This window comes from Arachis hypogaea, chromosome 9 (genome assembly GCF_003086295.3).
Source record: "Arachis hypogaea cultivar Tifrunner chromosome 9, arahy.Tifrunner.gnm2.J5K5, whole genome shotgun sequence".
NCBI lineage: Eukaryota > Viridiplantae > Streptophyta > Magnoliopsida > Fabales > Fabaceae > Arachis > Arachis hypogaea.
The window spans coordinates 86,615,101-86,631,018 of record NC_092044.1 but is presented as its reverse complement, the minus strand read 5'-3'; the positions used below and the strand labels follow the sequence as shown (position 1 = coordinate 86,631,018).

The window sequence follows — 15,918 nt, the reverse complement described above, 5'->3', positions numbered from 1 at the left end:
TGAGATCTTATCTTGCAAGTTTAAAAATTTTTTAGAAATCAAATCAATTATGGGATTGACTTGATTGTTACTGTTTTTAGCCCTCTGTGTTATGTATATTTGGAGATTGATTTGTTTTGACTAAGTAGATACAAGTAGATAGAATAGTTTATAGATAGCTTACAGTTAATAAGTTTTGACATCTGGTGCACGAATTTGTAATCCGCACAACTAACCAGCAAGTGCACTGGGTCGTCCAAGTAATACCTTACGTGAGTAAGGGTCGATCCCACGGAGATTATTGGTTTGAAGCAATCTATGTTTATTTTATTAATCCTAGTCAGGATGCCAATAGGATTAATTCGTTTTAATGATAAGAAGTCAAAGTATTTGGAATAAGGAATTGTTACTTTATTGATGGAGAATATGTTGGAGTTTTGGAGATGCTTTGCCCTCTGATTCTCAACTTTTCCTTGAAATCCTTTTCCCACACGCAGGGTTCCTTCCATGGCAAGCTCTATGTAGGGTGTCACCGTTGTCAATGGCTACCTCCCATCCTCTCAGTGAAAACATTCCTATGCTCTGTCACAGCACGGCTAATCATCTGTCGGTTCTCAATCAGGTTGGAATAGAATCCATTGATTCTTTTGCGTCTGTCACTAACGCCCAGCCTTCAGGAGTTTGAAGCTCGTCACAGTCATTCAATCCCAGAATCCTACTCGGAATACCACAGACAAGGTTTAGACTTTCCGGATTCTCATGAATGCTGCCATCAATCCAGCTTATACCACGAAGATTCTGATTAAGGAATCTAAGAGATACTCATCCAATCTGATGTAAAACGGAGGTGGTTGTCAGGCACACGTTCATGGATTGAGGAAGGTGATGAGTGTCACGGATCATCACCTTCTCCATAATTAAGCGCGAATGAACATCTTAGATAAGAACAAGCGTGTTTGAATGGAAAACAAAGGAATTGTATTAAATCATCGAGACGCTGCAGAGCTCCTCACCCCCAACAATGGAGTTTAGAGACTCATGCCGTCAAAGTGTATAAAATTCAGATCTGAAAATGTCCTGAGGTACAAGATAAGTCTATAAAAGTTGTTTAAATAGAAAACTAGTAACCTAGGTTTACAGAAAAATGAGTAAACTAAGATAATTGGTGCAGAAATCCACTTCTGGGGCCCACTTGGTGTGTGCTGGGACTGGGACTAGAGTTATCCACGAGTTGAGGCCTTTCTTGGAGTTGAACTCCAGGTTATGACGTGTTTTGGGCGTTTAACTCCGGATCATGACGTTTTTCTGGCGTTTAACTCCAGACAGCAGCATGTACTTGGCGTTCAACGCCAAGTTACGTCATCTATCTTCGCGCAAAGTATGGACTATTATATATTGCTGGAAAGTCCTGGATGTCTAATTTCCAACGCCGTTGAGAGCGCGCCAATTGGACTCCTGTAGCTCCAGAAAATCCATTTCGAGTGCAGGGAGGTCAGAATCCAACAGCATCAGCAGTCCTTTTTCAGCCTAACTCAGATTTTTGCTCAGCTCCCTCAATTTCAGCCAGAAAATACCTGAAATTACAGAAAAACACACAAGCTCATAGTAAAGTCCAGAAATATGATTTTTGCCTAAAAACTAATAATATTCTAATAAAAATTAATTAAAAACATACTAAAATCTACATGAAATTACCCCCAAAAAGCGTATAAAATATCCGCTCATCAACATCCCTTAATCTTGTCTTTCTTAATGCTTAGCATGAGGACATACTATTATTTAAGTGTGGGGAAATTGATAAATCCATATTTTATGATGATTTTTGGGTTGAAAAAAGTGGATTTTATCAACTTATCTTGCACTTATTTTTTGAAATTGCATGCTTTTGTGAATTTCCTCCTAATTGTACTTAATTGTTAAAAATGTATTTTTTATGCTTTAAATTACCAAATTTAATTTGTTTTTATCCCATTCGATGCCTTGATATATTTGTTTAAGTGATTTAAGGTTTAGAATGTAAGGATGACTTAGAAAGTTGAAGAAAAATCATGCAAAAGTGGAGGATTCATGAAGAAATGAAGATTAGAAATTCTCTAAGTTGCGCGTACGCATGGATTGTGGGTACACATCATCCTCAATTTGTGCATACGCACCATAGGCGCGTATGCATGACTCCAGGCACATGAATCAGTTAAAAGATCACGTGGCTCACAATTTTAAGCCTATTTTAGGCCTAATCCAACTCATTTCTAAATCATTTAAAGCATAGATCAAGGGGGAACAACTAAGTAGTTTTAGTTTAGTTTTTATTATGGTTTAGGTGATTCTTAGTTTTGAGATTTTTAGGGTTTCTTAGTTTAATTTCTCTCTAGTTTTAGGTTTTGATCTTGTTTTATTTTAGTTTCCTTTATATTTTCTTATTCCACCATCTTAGTTTACCATCATTGCTTAGCATGTTGACAGCTTTGGCGTTGAGCTCTATCTTCTTTTTATCTTTATCATTCCATTCGGCTTTAGTCTTGGGAGTGACAACTCCATCTGCACCGGTTTTGGTAGGGACTTGAGGACCATTCATGATAACTTTCCATATATTGCAGTCCATCGATCGAACAAAGATCTTCATTCTTTCTTTCCAATAGTTGTAGTTTTTCACATTGAAGAATGGAGGTCCATTGTTTGATTGTCCTTCCATCAGAGTGTAATCCACCACATTGGAACCGTTGTTACTTGCCATCAGAAACTTTCCTCCAAGCTGCAAAAGCTTGGTCTCAACCTACCAATTGATAGTAATTAGTAGCTAAGAAAAGAGGTGGTTAAATCTTAGTCTCTTTTTAACTTTGCTTGTAACTTTGATTTCTGTTGAGATAATACAGAAGATACTTTGATTTTGTCTTTTGACATGGAAGGAGCCAAAATAGAGTTACTTGAGAGAATTGTAATAGAAGAGCGTTGCCGAGTGGAGAAATCAGAAGATACTTTATTTTTGTCTCCAATGTAACAAAACCAGTAACAGATAAGAGTATAGATAGTGACATACAGATGTATCCTAGTTCGACTACTTAGTGAAATGTATTCTACATCCAGTCTTCATCACAACAATGATGGAACTTCACTATTTTCTCGACATATTACAAACACCAATTCTCCCTAAGATCTACCCAATCCTATCTGATATAAGTACAGATTTTAACCTAACCTGAACTTGACTAGTACTCACCCTAGCTTTCAACAGCAAAGTGCTAACCAAACTTGCAAGAGAATCCACTCAAGATCATGACACAAAACAGAAATACTAACAAAAAATTTCCGAGATAACTTCGGCTTTTTTTCCAAGTTTAACTCTCTGCCTTTTTTTCACTCACTGGCTTTTTCTTACAAACTTCATCATGTTTGCCTTTTTTCCAATGAAACTCAAACAGACTAAACTGAGAAAAAAATTACAAAATAAAAACCATGAAGGAGAAGAACAAGAACAGCTTAGGGAGCTATGGAAACCTAAACAAGTGCTCTTTCTCTCTTGCTCAATCATTGGCCGTTCACCCCCTATTATAGAGGAGGTGAAGCTTCCAAAGTTTGAACAAAGTTCAACATTTGGATTGTCTTCTTCTCCAACATCAGAACCAGCAATGGCGTGGTCATAGGAGAAAGAGAAGGCTAAAATATTGACATGCATCCATACCATTCTCTTTCATCCTTTTTTTCCAAATTCTTTGAATCTGGGCCGTGTATCTTTTCTTTGGCCCCAAATTTGATTTTTTATCATTGATGAGCCACTGAGCACTTTTGACTTCACTGTCTTCATAATTGCTTGAATAGTGTTTGTAGCTCAGAAAAATTTCTTCACAGTTTCTCGTTGAAGGAAAAATGGGAAAATCACCTTTTTGTGATCTTCTATTACGTTGATATCTTCCCTTTGTTGTAGCCCTTTTACTTTCCCTCCTAGGTTGAAAATAGAAGCTATCTTTTTGTTCATCTTTTTGCTCTAGTTTCGGATCTTGCCTCTTTCTTCTTTCTTGGTTCAGAGATTGATGTGAAAAGGAAGAAAAGAGAAGAGAGAGAAGAGAGAGTTTGTGTTTGGTAGAAGTGAAAGAAGATTCAAATGCACTTTAATTTGTTTACCCAGTTGGTGACTAGGTTGAAGAGATATGATTTTGTGTGTGTTCACCGAAATGGACTTGGATCTTTATTTGGACCAACTTTCTTTCTTTTCTTTCACATGGTTTCAGCAACTTATTGAATCAAATATTGTTCATGTTGAACTTGATGTTGGCCAGTGTGCGTGTTGGCTTGGGTACAAGTTTAATAGGCCTATTTCATTTCAATTTAATTTATGCACACTTAGCAAAATACATCACACAATCAATTTGATAATAATCCAAATAATGTTTGGTCAACACTTTTATCAGGGAAATCCACTTAAATAAAACAAATAGACCAAATATTTACCCAAATGCAACAATTGAAAACTGATTACTTACTTATCCTATTTTTACTCTATGTAAACCGTGGAACCTCTTCCACTTTTTTAAAAAAACATGTAAACCGTGGTTAGAATAAACGAGCTGTATGTGAAGTAGGAGGTCGATGTCAAAAGTTCTGGTGCATCAACTCTGAATCTTCACTTGACTGCCATGGACGGTGCTTCTAGTTCGATGACTGCGGTTGCACCGGCTCGTCCGTTTGTTGCATCTCCTTCCTTTGCTGCTGATTTAGACCGTACGGAGGCAGTTGATTGTACCATTCGAGAACCATTCGGTCCTGCAGCAGACAGTTGAGGTGGCTAGTGGTCCTGGCATTATTCCTAATGTTGTAGGGGTAGGAGAACCTGATCGAGTTGAGAATGCAATGTGGGATGATGATTCAGACTAGGAGCCTGTTGATATAGTTGGAGACAATGATGATGATACAGGTGCCAATCTACCGACATAGAGCATAAAAAGATGCATGATATGAACTGCAACTTCGACAAAGAGCAACAACTAAATAACTTACGTCTCGATCACGCAATCTATCCAAAGAAACATATGTTGACACCACTCTTTGCTCCTTGGCATCGGATATCAGTAGATATGTTGCTCGCCTTCAATATTCGTTGTAAGCATTGTATAGAAAATGATTATACATCAAAATATGCATGTATGCTGCATAAAACATTAATCCATACTGGGAGGCTAGTGGAAATCCAAACATGTCAAAACCACTAGGTCTCAGCATGGGAAACCTTAAAAAAATCTAGGATTGTAGTAGCTGAAGTGGTCAGGCCAAGTTAACGGCATTTCTGTTTGTCACCTAACACCTACATCTATACAACTAGGCCAATGCAGCGGAGCTCCAGCTGTATTTTCTCAAGTTTTCAATCGACGCTACAAATAGTAACCATCAAAGGTGAATTCGATTCACGATCTTGTCCCCAAACAGCTGAGAAGACAGCAACATCATAATGTAAGCATGTGCGTATATACACACTGTCTCCTCACTCGCATCTGTTGGGAGAACCCAAAACCTCTCATGGAACCATGTGAAGTGAACCGTCATCTGCTTGACTTTATTCGGTGGCGGTAGCTCGCCGAATATTTTCTGAAACCACTCCTACGCTGGTCTTCTGTTGTCCATGAACTGCTCAAAGTTAGTGAGGCACCCACTAACAGCATCCCTAATCCATATTAATGGGCAAACCCAGCTAATATACCATATCATGCAGAGTGATGGTACATTCTCCAAATGGCATGTGGAAGGTGTGCGTCTCAGGATGCCACCTCTCAATGAATGCACTAAGTAAAGGCCCATCAACCCATAACCAGTGACTGTTCAGTCTAGCCAAGTGATACAAATCCACGGTTTTCAAATACGGTATGATGCGTTCATGTAGAGGCATATTCTGTTGTCTCCTAACACAACAAATACACCTAGTCGGCTACAACATGTAGAAGAAAAACTTATTTCGACACTAATGAAATTTTAAAAATATATGGTTCATTAACGAAAAAATTAATTCGATACATATCAAAATTTAAAAAAATACAGTTCATTAAAGAAAAAATTAATTTGAAACTAACCAAATTTTAAAAAAATATGGTTCATTAACGAAAAAATTAATTCGATACTAATCAAAATTTTACGTGCAAATCACTACACCATAAATTACTTACAAATGACACAAAGCACACATAACACTCTAACACATAAATTAACAAAAAAAAATTAACTCCGTACTAATGAAATTTTAACATATAAAAAACTAACCTCTTGGTTGATGTTTTCAGCCACGTGAGCAATGCTGTTCAATCGGTACATACGATCTTGGTCTTCCATGACCCCACCACACGAGAGTTTCGATGCCCCTTAATTCTCTCCCAAATGCTCTCACCTCCAACAACTCTAACTCCCAACAATATAATCCGTCACTTAGTATCGCAGATTATATATATATATATATATATATATATATATATATATATATATAGCTACTCATAAACCATGGAAGGGATACCACGATTTATGTCCACATACTTTCCTTCATTAACCGTGGAAGGGGTACCACGGTTTACATATTTTTAAAAAAAAAAATAGAAGGGGTTCCACGTTTACATAGAGTAAAAATAGGACAAGTAAGTAATCAATTTTCAATTGTTGCATTTGGGTGAACATTTGGTCTATTTATTTTATTTAGGTGATTTACCCTTTTTATCATGTTCTAGTTTTTTAAACTCGACACTTTGTTCTTTAATTTCTTACTATTTATATTTCTTGTTAATTGATATCAAAATTCCGATCCCTCAAAGCTAATGATACGTATATCCGACTGCAATTTCGTGAGAGAACAACCCGAGATTTAAAATTCCTAGTATTTGATTTGAATTGTGACAATTTTCTAAACTTTGATAGAATTAGTTACCGATTTAGGACTATACTCATAATGAATCTTGTGTTTTTAACTTGCAAAATTTTAAATCAGTATGTAACCCAACCCTCATCACATGTCTCAAACAAAAGAGAAAAGAAAAATAACACCAAAGACTTATAGTTATTTTAACTATACCTTTTTTTAAAACTATAAAACTAAGGCTTTTTTATTCTCAAGAAAGGACAAAAACTACGTTAACCCGATGAATAGAGGCCCGTTATTAAGCATCCACTAATTTATTGTATTAAAATTAATTAGTAATAAATCAATTTGTATTAGTCGAGTGGTCAAATCACTCGTTTGTTCAAGTAGGTATTGAGAATTCAAATCTTATCTTATACATGTAACGACTCATTGACCAGCAGCAGATCAGAAGATATCTCCTCCTATGACAGTAGAACTCGCCAACAAATAATTCGTAACCAAATTTCAAGGAAAAGAAAATGTACATGTGGGTAGTGGGAATTTGTGTCACACACTCACACATAGGTTGCATTCAAGTAAACTTATATATGGCCAATTTTTCAAACCGTGTAATAGTTAGTCTTTTGAGTGGACACTAACAAAAGAAATTAGTCTTTTGAGACGAAGACTTGTATGCTCTACAACTTTCCTTGCATTTTGTGGGAAAAAAACATTGACTAATTCAAGTCTTCTCTCCAAACAACACTCAATTCATTATTCTCCGAGTTTTCTCTCCCCAGTCCACACATGCATACACTTTGCAGCTTCTATGATATATGTAAGGCAGGTCTACCACACTCTTCATCTTCTTCAATTCTTCCTTGCAACCGAATGACACTGTTATCATAGTAATGATGTGCGTATTGTGCATGACTTTGAATTGAATTAAGAGAAACCATTATGACTTGGTTTTGCTTACTTTTATATATAAAAGGCATATGGTATGGCTTAATAACCAGTGCTAATTACTTAACTCCGTTTCTTGCAGCAGTTCATTGGATTTCTCTTTTACGGCTTTAAAGGTTATCTAAAATCATTTTTCTTAATTTTCAATTCAAAGTCCCCTGTGTTATTTGCCGCTTTGGCACAGTATTTTAGTTTTAAAATTACTTTGATTGCTCACTTAATTCAGGCTTATGTTGTTAGCTGTAACCAGGAACTGCCTAAAAAGTCACATGTATGGAGCATGGTTTTTATTGCATAGAGAATGATGTACATAGTTTGATTAAAGATGCTTGCTGTAGAATTAATGAGATGATGCAGAATTTCCATTTCTTTCTATTTTGAATCAGAGGATTGACTAAGAGGAATTCAACTGCAGGGAAGAGTAGATTCAATTTTGTTTGGCTTGCGTGATCCGAGTTTAGAAATTTGAGTATGGTAGGACTTGAGATCATACCAATAGGCACAATTTTGGCAGTGCTAACCAACCAGGTCTTGAAAACGGCTCATGCAGCGGCCAATGTTCTTGTAGGCAAAGAAAGTTTCAAAATCCTCTCAAAACATCTCTTTGATATTGAGCCTGTTCTGAAAGAACTACAGCTTCAAGAGCTCAATGAATCTCAAGCTGCAAGGGCTGCTTTGGAATCACTAGAATCAGATGTCAAAAGGGCTAACAATTTGGTCGAAAAGTACAGGAACCGTGGCAGATTCTATCTTCTGGTTAAGTGCAGATACATAGTTGGGGAGGTTGAGCAAGTCACAAGAGATATTGGCAAGTCTCTGGCTGCACTTTCGCTTGCGAATACTGAAGTCCTAACAAGAATCTCTGATCAGGTTGATAGGCTGCAGAATGAGATGCAAAGAGTGGAGTTTGAGGCTTCGCGGTCGCAGCTTCAGATTGTTGAGAAGTTGGATTATGCACTTAGAGAACAGAAACTCGATCAGGCTTTCGCAAATGACATGCTTGAGGAAATAGCAAGAGCCGTTGGCGTGCCTGTGGAGCCTTCAGAGATAAGCAAAGAATTAGCCAGCATTAGGAAGGAGAAAGAAGAAGCTGCAAGCCGGAAAGAGCGAGCCGAGTACATTTTCTTGGAGCAGATCATTGAGTTACTCTCTAGAGCTGATGCAGCAAGGGACTATGAAGGAGTGAAGAAACAATACTTTGAAAGAGTTCAAGTCATAGAAAGGTATGATTCAAGGGAAAGATATATCTTACCACTCAATCCTTTCCTCTGCTCGATAACCGGCGTGGTTATGGTTGATCCTGTTAGCCTTTGTACTGGTACTACATGTGAGAGATCTGCCATTGAAGATTGGTTTCACAATGGGAACCGAACAGATCCAGAAACAAACGAGGTTCTTGAAGAAACTACCCTGAGGTCTAACATTCCACTAAGACAATCCATAGAAGAATGGAGAGAACTTAATTATTGTCTTGTTATAAGGTCTATCAAGGAAAATCTGATCACAAATTATGATGTGCATGAGTCTTTGAGCCTAATTCAGGCCCTTATGAGAGAAAATTCTATTAACAAGGATTGGATTTCTATTGGAGGGGTAACGGATGTTGTTATCTCTATCCTTGGAAACTCTAATTATAAAGAAGCCAAGTTGAAGATTCTGATTACTCTGAAAGATGTTGTAGAGGGACATGCAAGAAACAAGGTAAATCAATATGGATAAGTTGAATGCTACTTTCATGTTTCATTTCTGTTCATTCTTGATTCCTTGTATTCCTTATCTTATGCAAAATCATCAAGACTAATTTAAAGGCAATTTTATAGGAGAAGGTGGCTGAATCTCAAGGATGGGATCAGATTATTTGTTGCTTAGGGGGTGATTCTAGCACTTCAAAGGCAGCAATCGATCTGCTGTACGAGTTGCTTCAAGGGCGGTCCGGTTGGAACAAAAGCTTTTGCAAAAAACTCTCTCAGAATCAGAATGCAATTCCTTTCCTTGTCACCTTTCTAAAGGGATCAGACAACGATTCAGCCGAGGCAGCAGAAAAGATTTTGATGGAAGTTTTCAAAATAAATGAGGAAAGTATTACAACTGCTGCTAGATTTGGCTGGTATAAACCCCTCGTTGATCGCATGATTCAAGGTAACATGAATGTAATTATGCACACACATACATGATACATGTAATTTACAATGATTATAGTTTGTGTAAACCGTCAAATATACTTGTGATTGTTTGTCTTAACAGAACCAGATTCGAGACTAGGAATGGTGAAAGGCATAGTAAGCTTGGAGTTAAACCTGTTAGAGTTGAAAGAACTTGGTGAGGAAGGTGTTATACCTCCTCTTCTAGAAATGCTATGTGGAAGCATTGAATCAAAGGACTTGTCACTATCAGCACTGGTTAAACTAGCAGGATGTCCTCCAAACAAGAGAATAATCGCAGAATCTGGAGGTGTTCCTTTGATTCTAGATCTAACATTCTCAACGCGGATGAGGACATTCATTACTATCAAATGCTGCGAAATCCTGGAGAAGCTTTCCTTTGATGAAGATGGAATAGACTTGTTTGTTGACAGAGAAGGGAATCAACTTGAGTTAGATTCCATCATCACCAATTTGCTAGCATTGCAGCAGAGTTTCAACACTGGATACAATTTTCGCAAGCCTGCGCTGCGCGCTCTTTTAGGCATTTGCAAGTTTGAGACTGATTTAATTAAGAAGGCAATTCTTGCAGCCAATAGTGTCTCTCTAATTCTTCCACTTCTTGATGACTCTGATTCAGAAATCCGAGAAACTGCAATAAACTTGCTCTTTCTATTCTCCCAGCACGAGCCGGATGGAGTAGTTGAGTATCTCTTCAGGCCTAGAAGGCTAGAAGCCTTGATTGGTTTTCTTGAGAATGATGAGAATGACAATGTGAGGATGGCTGCGGCCGGATTACTTGCAAACCTGCCTAAATCAGAAAGAGAACTCACTATGAAGTTGATTGAATTAGGTGGACTTGATGCTATAATAAGCATATTGAGAACTGGTACAATGGAAGCCAAGGAAAATGCTCTGAGTGCACTCTTTAGATTCACTGATCCTACAAATATCGAGTCGCAGCGCGATCTTGTTAAACGAGGGATATATCCTCTACTTGTCAACTTTCTCAACACTGGTTCTGTCACAGCAAAGGCAAGAGCAGCAGCATTCATTGCTGATCTATCAATGAGCACTCCAAAGCTCACAATTGTTTCTAAATCGCCCAGCTGCTGGTTTTTCAAGTCGTCACGAGTTCCCTTATGCTTGGCGCATGGAAGCATATGCAGTGTTGCCACCACATTCTGCCTTATTGAAGCAAATGCCTTACCTGGATTGATCAAATTACTGCACGGAGAGGTTCATGCTACTGCTTATGAAGCAATTCAAACACTTTCTACATTGGTTTTGGAGGATTTTCCTCAGAGAGGAGCCATAGTCCTGCATAAGAACAATGCAATAACACCCTTGTTGGAGATTCTGAATTGGGGTTCTGATTCTCTCAAAGCTGAAGCTCTAGGACTATTAGAAAAGGTCTTTGTGTCAAAGGAAATGGTGGAGTATTATGGAACAACAGCCAGGTTGAGGCTAATTGGAATCACTGGCATGAATATCTATGGAGATGGCCACCTTAGAAGGAAGGCTGCTAAGGTACTATCTTTGCTCGAGCGATATTCGAGGTCATCGTCCTCTGCAATCTCCGGTGTTCCGGAGTGAAATTCATTTGCCACTTGGTGTTTTGGAGGGAAAATGTTGGAACAGATAAAGGACTTCAGTTTACACTTCAAACTTTTCCTTTCACCTCTGTTTGGATTTATCTGAGTTCATGTTACCTCATTTTCTTTCTTGTAATCTTGGCAATGGCCAACTAATAAGTGTACACTTTGTCTGTTTATAAATTTTCAAGTCCATTATGTGTAATGTGTACTACAACTTAGAAATCAAGGAACTTTTATTTAAAAGTAAATTCCTCAACTTGAAAATTTTAATTAGTTTCCAAATTAAATCTGCTAGAAGTGTAGATGATCAAATGTGATATTTGTACTTTCCTCACATATGGTTGAAATTTTCAATTATCTTGAAAAAATAATGTTGAATGGGAATATCATTGCCATACAATCATACATATCAGTAAAAAGTAATTAGCAATGGACCACGCCTTAGCAACTTAGCCAGCCTTACATTTATATAAAAGCTTAGGTAGCAAAAGAAATCAAAGGCTTTCATACATATTACAAATTTCTTTTTTTCCCATTATTCTTTGAAGTTTGAGTAATGAACAGGTGGGAACACATTTACACTTCGCGATAGAGTTTAGACCAATCAAGGCAATGAGCTGGCACATGTTCCATTATTTCTGATGGATTACCCAAAAGGCCAATCAGTGCCTGTGCATGTGTCTGTGCCTGTGCCTGTTTAGTACAAATTAAATACAGGTGAACAACTTAATTTAGGCTGATTTAAATAAATGTCGAAAAGTTGAATTTTATTTTGTATATATAGTAATTTATTTACAAAGATTAAACTCTTAAATATAATTTAAATTTACGATAAATTAATTTTTAATTTGTCAAATTAAAAAAATTATAAAAAAAAAGAAAATACATGTGAAAAATCAAAGAATATATATACCAACAAAAATCGTTATCAAGAATACATATACCAACAAAATAATTATGTAAGCCTTCTTCCTCTTTCTAGCAATACATAAAAATAAAATAAAAAATGTTTGGCCAGAAAGGATTTTTAGACACATTTCTTTCACAAAAAGCAATTGTTTTTGTCCTAATGAGGTCCAATTCCTGTTATAAGAAACTCGATTAATCTAACCACTCAATTTACCAGAAGTTCTATGACGAAAAAACAGGGTAGAGAGTTTTTTACTAAATTTCCTTTTTTCTATTTTCAATATTTAAATTCTAAATTTCGAATCACGAGAAATATTTACAACCTTATCCGATTGTACGTTCATCAAAAAGCAATATTATTTTTGAAAATATAGTTTTTAGCAGAGTCAAATTAAAGGTGTTAATACAGTGAATCTTGTAATTGCTACAGGAACAAGAGACTAAAATGTATAGCAGCGTAGAAAGTTAGATGAGACAGCAACGAAGTCCCAATAATTCATGCAATAAAAAAAAACACTACCCCTGATTTTAATTTATTTTGTTTTAGGTCTACAAAGTGCCACATAAATATTGGTAAAATTATATATTATAAAAATTAATTTGATACTCAATGTGCTATTTGCCATTCGAAAACTTAGCCTTATTTTAATTTATTAATAATATTATAATATTTATTTAATAAATTTAATGAATATACAAATAATTGCATTGTATTAATTTTTTTTAGAATGATACGTTTTTTTTATATTAATATTATTTTTAAAATTTATATCTAATACAAATTTTAATTTTAAATTAATTCAGTTACTATAAAAATAAAAATAATATTAAAAAAATATCCTATTAAAATTGCTCTCCGATTAATTTATTCGAGAATCAGTTTGATGTATGGCCCAAGAATTCAATACAGTAAGACAGCTAGCCTGCATGTTGTATATATATAATACGCAAGCTATGCATCAAATCAAGGGAAGGCCCTTTGTTCTAATTGATAGGATCAATAATGAAGGTGTATCTATACATAACATGCAATGAAAGTTGTAGTGTTTTTATATTGTTGAACATTTAATGAACTTTAGGCTTGGTCAAAGAAAAAATTTTCAACTTCCCCTTTTGGTTCCTTATAGTACCGCAGGTAAGGAGGCTGAAATTTTCATAAACTAAAGCTTCCATTCAAATTATTATTAATACCACGACGTGAATTAACAATGTTATATTATGTATTTAAATATATGATATTAGACACATAAAGTACGTTGGCCTGTGCAAATATTTTTGGCTTATAAATTCATATAAAATGGTTTAAATTCAATAAAAACAACCTTCACATTAATATACATGTAAACACGCGTTTATTCAATTATTTTGCATAGAATGCTATTATGAAAAACACTTCTTCTTCGATCAAAACTCTAACCATAAACATTCAAATGACGCTTAAAATCTCCAAAAAAAACTGTTAAAATTATCGCAAAAATTCAAGAAAATGTACTAGAGAATTTCAAAATCTCTATCAAGAAACACAAAAACAAAAGACGAAAGATTATTTAAGGTACTGTTTCACTATTTATCTAGTTTTTTCACTTTTCTCTTTCTCATTTCGATTGCGAAACACTAGATAGTTGACGAAAGAAAAATATCGGTAAAGAATTTCTCAATAAAATCGCGTTGCAAGTATATATCTAAACCGACATAACCTCACTTTTGCTCTCACTTAGTTAACCTCTAACAATTGAAGGAAAGTCAAGTGAGCAAAATCAACTTAAGTTCACAAGTCCTAATCAAAGACTATATTTAACGAAACTCAAGCCAACTAGCAACTTTCAATTACCAATCAACAAGAGACTTTGATAATTCAAGAGTCTCCAAATTACTCGATCCAAGCCAAGAACATAAAAATCTATTTTAAAATCCAACCAAACATTTTATCAAATACTTGGAAGACACATAATAAAAATATAGAAAATTAACAAGGAATAGTAAAATCTAAGACTAACAATTGCAAGAAAACAATAACCAACAATTAAAGAAAGAAGCCATAAACATGAAATACTTCAAATTGATTTAAAAGGGAATTAGATCTAACAAGAAGAGTTCATAAACTAAATTGGAAAAACAAAGAAATCAACAAGAGAAGACAAACTAAGATACTAGAATAATAAAAGGTAAAAGAGAAACTAAATTAAAGTAACATGGAAATCTGAATTTGAAAAGAAATAAAACTAAAAGGAACCCTAAAACCTAGAGAGAGGAGAGAACCTCTCTCTCTAGAATTTTACATCTAAAACCTAACTAATAGAATGTGAATGAATGGTGAATGTCCAACTCCACTCCCAAGCCTCTTATCTTCATTTTCGGGCCTGAAATTGGGTTAAAAGCAGCCCAGAAATCGCCCCCAACATTTTCTCTTAACCGTGGCACGTGACGCTTGTCACGCGTACGTGTTAGCTACGTGTATGCGTCACTGGATCTTGAACTGGCCACGCGTACGCGTCATCCATGCGTGTGCGTCGTTTGTCTGCTGCACCGGTCATGCGTACGCATAATCCATGCGTGCGCATCGGCACCAGCTTTTCAAATCTTCAATTCCTTACGTTCCTTCCACTTAAACACGCTTCCTCTTCATCCTTTATGTCATTCTTGCCCTATAAACTCTGAAATCACTTAACGCACACATCACGGCATCGAATGATAATAAAAAAGGATTAAAATTATCAATTTTAAAGTCTAGGAAGCATGTTTTTAGTTATAGCACAAAAATTGGAAGAAAACTTAAAAATATGTAATTTACATGAATAAATGTGAGAATAGTTGACACAATCCGCTCAATTCAATCCAAAATATACCATAAAATAGTGGTCCATCAAATCTCCCCACACTTAAACATTAGCATGTCCTTATGCTAAGTTCAAGGAAATCAAAAGAGTGAAAGGGAAAATGGTAGAACTTATGCAATGCAACTTTTCTATATGAATGCAACTACATGCTAAATGCTTCTAGCTACTTGGTTAAAAGTAAATAAATATTTCAAGAACAAATATGAACTGGATTCCACTAATTCAAATCTCAAAATGAAGTACAAGTAGACTTGTAAGAAGAAAGCTCGTGAAAGTCGAGAACAAAGATTCGAACATCGAGTCCTCACCGGAAGTGTATGCACTTTAATCACTCAAGTGTTTAAGGGCCAATTCTCTTGGTTCTCTACTAATTTTGCTTTCTAAAGCTTGCTCTTTTTCTACCAATTAACATAAATTTAATGCATGAATACACATATCAAGAGGTCTATTCAAGGGTTGTAATGGGGTTAGGGTCAAGGTAGGAATGTATTTGGTTAAGTGGACTAAAATACTAATCCTTGATTAACCTAAACTTCCCACCTAACCTAAGACAATCCATGTGTTAGAATATAATTAGGATCAATTAGTATTATGATGTTAGAATATAATTAGGATCAATTAGAATCAATTAGTATTATTTAGTATATCTGAATATTTATTATAGGAGATTAGGTCTTTAT

General features: G+C 35.7%; 1 protein-coding gene across 14 annotated transcripts; it reads left to right on the top strand.

Annotated features, from left to right (window-relative positions):
- The first annotated feature begins 7,303 nt into the window (after positions 1-7,303).
- Positions 7,304-11,740, top strand: LOC112711165 (U-box domain-containing protein 43). Of its 14 annotated transcripts, none has more exons than XM_025763745.3 (5): positions 7,426-7,703; positions 7,839-7,869; positions 8,169-9,454; positions 9,574-9,892; positions 9,998-11,740. In XM_025763745.3, exons 3-5 carry the CDS (start codon positions 8,225-8,227, stop codon positions 11,488-11,490), a joined length of 3,042 nt encoding a protein of 1,013 aa, XP_025619530.1. In that variant the 5' UTR covers positions 7,426-7,703; positions 7,839-7,869; positions 8,169-8,224; the 3' UTR covers positions 11,491-11,740. The 14 variants fall into 14 exon arrangements, with proteins under 14 accessions (XP_025619525.1, XP_025619528.1, XP_025619526.1 ...); XM_072203139.1 differs by having other exon boundaries at positions 8,140-9,454; XM_072203140.1 differs by having other exon boundaries at positions 7,490-7,703; positions 7,836-7,869; positions 8,140-9,454.
- The last annotated feature ends 4,178 nt before the right edge of the window (positions 11,741-15,918 follow it).

What these genes read in the sequence shown, in the direction of transcription:
- LOC112711165 (XM_025763740.3), top strand. Translation starts at nt 8,225, where the DNA reads ATGGTAGGACTTGAGATCATACCAATAGGCACAATTTTGGCAGTGCTA. An exon ending in AGGGACATGCAAGAAACAAG is followed by an intron (nt 9,455 to 9,573) that starts GTAAATCAATAT and finishes GCAATTTTATAG; the next exon opens with GAGAAGGTGGCTGAATCTCA. An exon ending in CGTTGATCGCATGATTCAAG is followed by an intron (nt 9,893 to 9,997) that starts GTAACATGAATG and finishes TTGTCTTAACAG; the next exon opens with AACCAGATTCGAGACTAGGA.